This window comes from Beauveria bassiana (genome assembly GCF_000280675.1).
Source record: "Beauveria bassiana ARSEF 2860 unplaced genomic scaffold BBA_S00054, whole genome shotgun sequence".
NCBI classification, from domain to species: Eukaryota; Fungi; Ascomycota; class Sordariomycetes; order Hypocreales; family Cordycipitaceae; genus Beauveria; species Beauveria bassiana.
Window position 1 is genome coordinate 74,331 of NW_007930889.1, and position 8,232 is coordinate 82,562.

The following is an 8,232-nucleotide window of genomic DNA, read 5'->3' on the forward strand; positions in this document are numbered from 1 at the left end:
CAGGTTCAGTGTCCCCCATTTCGATGTAAAAAAATCTAGATAAGGCGGGTGGGGCAGGCGCGGGGGCACCTGTCTAGCATATTTAGGCCACTGACCAAAATTGGCTATAATCGGTTTGCGGACGCTAAACCTGGACTACTTTGTACCGTATTACTCCTTTTCGGGGAAAAAGGTCGGTAATAAGTCGGCCACAAATGGCACTCGAAATGGGGAAGATTGGTCAACAATCGACGCTGCACTAGTATATAACCATCCGCGGCTGTTGATCTGTCCTGAAACATATCAGCGGCCGCGAATCGCGCCACACGAAACTAGCATGAGCCAAGCTGCACAGGATTTGCCTACGGAACTATGGTGGAAAGTGGCCGAGGAACTGCCGGAGCAGCAGAAAGCCAAAAACAGAATGGTATCCAGTAGATGGATGAGACTCTTCTCGGCTTCCGAGACAAACCAAGAACAAGTGAACATAGAGCGGCATGCGAGAGTTTGGGGGTCGGTGCTCCGTCCACGTGACCTAGACCAAATATGGCACGAACTAAAAAAATTGTGAAACTTTGAAAGAATACAACGAAGATGAGATTGACCTTATTCTCATTGGATCACATCTTAAATACGCATACGACCTTGACAAGCGCGAAAAGCACAGGAACCCTGCGACTCTCCAGGCTCTGCTCTTAGTCAAGGCTTGTGGTCAGACCTTAGGCACTGATGAACTCGAAAATCTCGACCTAGAGAAGTATCTGGTCCACCGATCAAACCACTTTCAAGAACAAAATCACTCCAACTTCATTGTGGCCACTACTCGCCTTCTTCCTGTTGAAACCCTATGGTCACTGGGAACAGTAGAAACATGTGCGCTGTTCTACAAAAACAGTCATGACTTGTTCACAGTCGACATGAGCCAAATGAACTTTTTCAATGACCTAGACTCTAGCTGCGGAGTGATATACCACGCGATCATTCACTCGGGAGGTCATACAAGTGTATACTTAAAGGGGTACACGCCGCAATACACTGAGGAGAGCTCATACAAGGAAAAGAATGAATTAAAGAATAAGCTAAGATGGAAGATAGATGAACAATTGTAGTGCTATTTTCATAGATAGATATCCGCACTCAAAACCTTCCGCTTGATCGATTTTTAGCTCTTCGAACTCTAGTCGCCCAATTATATTAATACATTCGATAAGTTTCTAGACATTATTCATTAAAGGTTTATTAGAAGCGACGCGCTTTTCAGAGAGAGTGGGAAGACGCCGTCCCAGACGACCTCGTACCCGCAATGCGAAATAAGCTACAACGAATCGGCATTGAGCCTGTCGCTAAACTTATGCCCACGACAATTCCTACCAGCGATGACGAGTCAAGTTCCTCATCTTCCATCCCCGCCGCCAGATCTGGTAAGTATAAATGCCACTACGTGGGAGAGCCTACATTTTATTAATCATAAGTACAGTACAGTATCTTGAGAGGCGTACTCATAACCAGCTCAACTTCGGCCGCCCCAGCGAAGATGACCTCGAGGAAATAACGACGATAAGAAGGAAGCGGGACAGCAGCGAAACATTTGCCGCTACCACCGCGTCGTCTCCCTCATCCCCCTCCAGCACACGCGGAGGCGCCGGAAAGGATGTGGTTTAGAAGGATAACTAACTGTCTACGGTAGCGATGATTTGCTACGCAAAGGATGGAGGTAGATTGTTTCACTCTACCTTACCCCTGGCCTACCACTCAAGCAGAATGTTAACGTTCTTTATGTATCTTCCGAGGCTATAGCACGCTAAAAGGTTGATTTTACCAGATCTTATAGCTACGGTCTACGAGAAGATTACAGAGTTTTTGCTATATAGAATGCAGATAATGATTTTGATAAGCTGCTGCTTTACTAGTTACGCGCAACCCCCCTCCTCTAGCCATAGTCCCTTTACGTTTCCGACATAATACATGCTAACAGCAGCCGCGTTCTGCGCGAACGATCGCGCCCTACCTCGATCACCCGGAGCAAGGTGTCTGATCACGTGAATCAGCCACACCCAATCCATGCGAGGCAATGATGCCAATTAGCACTCGGTTAGAGCGAGTTTAACCCCGCACAGTTTCATACCCCAGCCATTATTTTCAATGTAGCACCTTACAAAGCTAAGGAGACTGTCATAGCAAGATGGATGACCAGCGAACGTTTACGCCAGCCTTAGACCAGTTTGGAGAGCTCCGACAGACAAGATCTGCCTCAGAATATGCAGCACAATTTCGCGCCATTGCCGAAAAGTTAACGTTCAATGACGCACTTTTAATGGAAATGTTTTATCGTGGTTTAAAGGACAACGTGAAAGATGTTATCTGCATGAAAGACCGGCCGGAGACACTCGACGAATACATCAAGAATGTGGTTCAAATCGACAACCAATTATACGCCCGTCGTGTGGAAAAGCGGTCTGGACGGCCTTGACAGCCTGGTGAGTTGACGCATTCCCTTCTTACGTCAGAATAACGAATCTAACTCTCAACTAGCATTAACATCATCGCCTACATACCTGGTCTTTGGGTCCTCCGCTAGAGCAACTGCTATTGTGTATTTACATGCTAGGATGTTTGATCTGACCACTGGGGTGCTGTTCAACGAAGCTGGAAACACTTTGGAAGATTCCTTGATACTGGAGCAACTCCCATGCAATGACGCAGGAGCAGGTACAATGCGTCCAGGTAAGCCGGTGATGCATTTAGAGAAACTAATAGAAGCTAACGTTCTCCTTTTCAGATCTTACTACTATAATAAACTTCTAGCCTGCAAACCCCCACGATTTTATTACTAAAATGTTTTAGGTTATAGAACTAGTGTATAAGGTCATCATTACGAATCAAAGAGCATCTCTATTAATAGAACAGGATATTATTATAATATACTAGAAATATCTTAGGTGGTATAGCGAGATATTTAAGCTCTTTAAAAAAAGCAGTTGCTAGAGTCTATCTTTTCTCTTTCTTTAGTAAGCCACTCTTATCCTAACTTAAAAGAGCATACTAACAACGTCATATAGTATATACTACTATTTTTATATTCTATACGCCTTTTAACTAATTATTAGTTTTAACTTTATATCTTCTGAGGTCTAGCCTTATAAGGTATATATATAAGCCATATAGTTTATCCTTACCCTTACCTAGTCCTATAATAATCTCTTTACACTACGGCGCGTGCTAGCTTTAGTTCTATACTTTATATACACTTATAGTCTCTTTAGCCTTATTATTAAAGATCCTAAAGTAGATATAGACTTTAATAAACTACGTCCTAGGGTAGTAATTAGTCCACAGAAACCCTATCTATTAAACTTACAAGTAACCGGCTTCTTTCCTCCTAAGACGATAACACCGTTAGAGATTAAGATTTTAACGGTAGTCTAGGCCCAGATTTTACTTTTAAGAATAGGCGTACGTCACCCTATGGCGGTAATAGCTAAAGCGAAACTTAACTAAAGTCTAATAGCTTAGTGGTAGTTGTAACAAACCGTTGTGGCGGCACTGCTCTGCGCTATATATACTGCTATTACGCCTACGTTGATTGCTAGAATTGCTTTCAATACCTGATCTTTTGCCCTATGGTCTGACGGTATAGGCGTACGTCACAGTAGTCAGGAGGAGCTAGATCTAACTAAACATAGAGTTCGTTAATACAACAGCTTATTATATATCCACCTATCCGCTAAAAGGTTTATAATCTTTAACATATACTAACATTTACCCATATATAAAGTATTTAATTAGAACTAGTTAAGAATTATAACATTATATAATACAAGTAAAAGTAGCTAGGTTACTTAGAAGCGGCTGCTCTCTATATGGCTTTCTTCTACTGCCGTCCTCTACGTTTCTTTTTATAGCACTCCGTCTATCGTTATCTTCTCTTTATAACCTGGTGTAATGTCCTAAGACTTACCCTATAGACTTACTTAATATAACTTTGGAAATAATCTATATAGTTAAATTTCTCTTGCCTATATTTTAGATAGCTATATAAAATTACCTTACCACATTATATAGTAATCTCTTAGTAAGCTAAGTGCTTATTATTAAAGTAGTTATTAAGTACTAGCAGACGGCACTATTTAAACTTTCACGCCTTAACTAATAGCTACTTATCACTGATATAGTCTAGGCACTACGTTACCTCTATAAGAAGCGGGAAGGGATCTAGCCTAAAATCTAGTTTTAACAGTGCATCACTTTCCAGCAACTCTTACTTCATAGAAGCCTAGACCATACGAAATGGCGTTCCTTGCTGCCCTCTCGGATACTACAACCGCCACAGAGCGGTTTCGTCTACTGTGAAAACCTGCCAAAATTATTAGCGCAAGGCGAAGGCAGTCTACCGATTGGTGCTTTCCATTCCATGCGCAATTAGCCGTCGGGACCTATTAAAGTGCATGCTCTTGTCTAAAAATCGAATCAGCCTTTGTCGACAGCATCACATGCGAGGTTTTGTGCTGATTGGATCGGCTCGCGCCGACGTAGTGCCTATTGACCTCCGAGTAATATTGACCTCTGAGTAGTATTGTGTAGATAATATCTCTCCTATTATAGTAGCGTGAAATAAATATTCTCCGCTTTCTTAAATTTGTTTTTCCGCTCTATGCTATGACTATTCTTTTTCCCTCGCGTAGCATTTTATATATCTTTCGATGTCTTCCTATCGCTCGTAGATTCTGTACGCTATCCTGAACGATATGCCGCTTCTGTTTGGATCTAAGTTCAAATGAATACTATCCATATACCCCCTGCTGACTTATGGATGGTATATGAAGCTTGTCTGAAAGGGCTATAAATGATAGCCGCCCTTGGGAGTGCTGTAAATATCGATATGAACCCCGAATTACCTGGTTAAAAAGGCGATCGAGTGCTTTACATGCTTCTATATGCCCCTTCTAAATATTTTAACTGTGATAAGGCAGAAACCATTATAGAGCTACTTAAGACTGGAATAGACCCTTTTGTTCCTAGACGTGGCGGAAACACTGCTATTTACATTCTCTCTGGAGGTGGAGCTCTGGCACAAGGTTCATCAGGACATAAGCTTTTGTAGGTACTTCTCTCTAGGGATCTACCGTTAGGAAATCTTATTAGTATTATATATTAAATAATTTCGCTTTTAATATACCTGTGATTATCGTGGCGAAGGCTCATAATCTCCTACAACTCTAACTACTCCTTAAGCGCGGCGCTGACCCTAACGTCTAGGGAGAGTTCAGACGGATAGCGTTATTTTTCGCTATTGCGCTTAACTTTACCGATATTGCTGAGATATTGCTGAATCTTGGTGTGTATATTGGAGCTGATATCGTGGCGTTATCACCTGAAATGGAAGCTATACTTCGGAATTGGAGAGATTAGGTAGTTAGAGTCCTTTATATATTCTTATAGAATTGAATCTATTAGTGGCTACTCCGAAATGACGTACCTTTAATTGATGCCTATACTATTCTTAGAGGAGCGATGATATGGCTGGGTGATCCGCCCTACGACATGACATTAAGGTTCACGGTTAATTAGTAGGTTCTAAGAATAAGCTGTTGTTGTGGTTCGCGGCTGGTTGATTCAGCAACCCTACTGATTATGATGGCATGTGGCCGATTCGTTCGAAAACCTGCGGATTAAAATGGCACGCGGCTGATTTGTTTGGAAACCTACCGATTATAATGGTACGCAGCCCATTGGTCGGATTTTACACCTGCTTAGGTGAACACTCGATTGGTTTAGCGATTATAATGGTACGCAGCCCACTGGCCCGGAATCTACCGCTACTAAGGGGAACACCCGATTGGTTTAGCAACCCAGCGATTGCTAAGGTACACAACCAGTCTATTCGGAACCTAGCGATCATTAAGGTACGTAGCCGATTAGGTTCCCGGTTTTGACAGGCAACCGGTAAGTGATTACAGGTGTCATAAAAAAAAGTAGCTTATTTATCATAGGGCCGGTTGGCTCCTTAGCTTAGGGGTGATGGTATAGTGTGCTGCCAATCTTGAGTCACGGGACCACGAAACGGACAGGCAGGAGCGCCAAAGCTAATACCTCACACGTAGTCGAGTTAACCGATATATAAAGATGTATTAGACCATACTGTGCTAGAGTAGAAAATAACTGCTACGAGCCGTCACACCGTCTCTAGTAATGTCTGACACCTTAAGCCCAATAACGACAGATAGTCGAGGCGTATCTATGCCGTCTACCCCCAATACCCCATTAACTCCGCCTCTCGGCAACGCAGAGAGGATATTTAATCATCACTAGCCACACCCTACCATTCTCTAGGTTACTATGCTATCCTCTTGTGGATGCTATGACAACCTTATGCAGGTTATGAACGAGCTTCGACGAAATCTCTAAGTCTTGGCTGCTAAAACGAAGAGACTAGAAGATTGTTCGTTCTAAAATTGACTTCATTTGCTTGTTCTTATACTAAACTTCTCTCTAGTGTATTGTACTTGTGCTGACGTTGGTAGTGACACGGAAACCTGCGTTTCAAGCCGACCGTCTTAAATGGATATATAGCTAACTGGTAAATTAAAGAAGAATTCTGAATGCTAGAACGCTAAGGTAAGCTAAGAAGAGTAATATATCCCGCGTACTTACCCGCGTTACTGTTTTCACTTAGATTTGCTAGAATAAAGTGACACTCGTGTAAGCTGTAGCCGTAGAGTTTCGGCGGTGGTATCACAGTGCGAGCGTTTAGGTTAAACAGATCCTAGTCATTTTTAACGGCAAGTATATGCGTTTGGCGTTGCTCTAGTACCCTTAGAATCAGGTTCTGAATCGGTGCTTTAAGTTTCTGCATCGTTTCGCTGCTAATGCGATGTCCTCGGAGACAACGCTGGTGTGTTCTTCTAGACACCGGATGAAACCGCAAGGATAAGACTTTAATGTCGCTGTCAAGGAGACCCAGACGTACGAACATACCGCCAGGCTTTTGATAGGATATTGTCCATTCCTCTATGACTACTGTTGTGCTGAAATAGCATAGAACCACGACAGTGCTAATGGTATAAATAAATAGTTAAGTTTGAAAATGATACTTCTTGAGTCTGGAAATCTTGAAATATGTTTCTGTAAATAACTTCCTGGGTTTAATTTTAAACATAAAGAGGCGAGTAATATGGTTATATATAATGTAAAATTGTGAAGTATATATATATATATATAGAGAAAAGTAATCCTGGCTATCTTGCATACCTAACCGCCATCAAAACACCAGCGACATAGAGTACCTTCGAAATATTAATATAAAGTATAGTTAAATTAAGCTGAAATATCTGGAAATGATGTGACTTAAAGAATGCCATGGGCAATAGACCTAAACTTATTAATTACAATTTTTTGTCTCTGATTAGGACGTGTGAGCTCTTGTCTCTTGCGTTTGACTCTTTTGAACTCTTTCTTTAGACGTAATACATCGCTGACTAGACTCGTAGGCTGGCTATGCGGCATTGGAAATGCGGCAACACTGTTGATGTCGCCGTTCTCTGAACTGAAGATAGCTTGAAAAGTATTATTAACACTGTGATAAAGCTCTATGAGTGGGCTAATAGATAGCTGGCTTAAGTGTTTCTGGAATAGCTTTTGTTTAAATAGGCTTTCTTTGCCCGGGAGCGCCGCCTAAGAATAGGAGTCGTCGTTTTGAGGTAGTAGCCTGGCACTGGCCGGATTAATTTTTATTCCTAGTTGATACCCTATTAGTTGTTAGCTATGCCGTGGAGGATTTCGCCTGATGTAATACTTATGTGCTCGGCTAGCTTTAACCTGTAGCGGGTTCTCTACTTGGTGCGCTCTAGATTGCTTGTTTTCGCTATAACTTGTTTTGCTAGAGGCATGGTGTAGATGGTTTTGAGAGAACGGAGTAAAGTTCACTTTATGAGGCGATTCAAGCTTCTACAAAAAATGGATATATGTTTTTCGGTTTCATAGTTCTATTTACGTCTTCACTAATCTCAGTAGAGGCAGTCCCAGAGTAAGTTATGAGCCTGAGGCAACATTTCATTTTACGTCGGGGGGATTCGTCCGATGGATCGAAGTGGAAACCCAACATGAAAGCGGTGGGGGCTACGATCCGATTTGCGTTGGCCACTGGCCGATTGAGCAACGACTAAAGACATCAACATTCGCGTGTCCCTTATAATCACATACAACATTCGTGTTGCTGATAACGGGCGCCGCTTCAGCCGCTGTAGATAGGACGCA

At 42.2% G+C, this 8,232-nt stretch overlaps 1 protein-coding gene across 1 annotated transcript; it reads left to right on the forward strand.

The window, feature by feature from the left end:
* Window positions 1–2,161: 2,161 nt before the first annotated feature.
* On the forward strand, window positions 2,162–2,449 carry BBA_09458 (gag protein; the record flags this gene model as incomplete). The annotated part of the gene is made up of 1 exon (XM_008604555.1): window positions 2,162–2,449. One exon carries the CDS (start codon window positions 2,162–2,164, stop codon window positions 2,447–2,449), a length of 288 nt encoding a protein of 95 aa, XP_008602777.1.
* Between the last annotated feature and the right edge of the window lie 5,783 nt (window positions 2,450–8,232).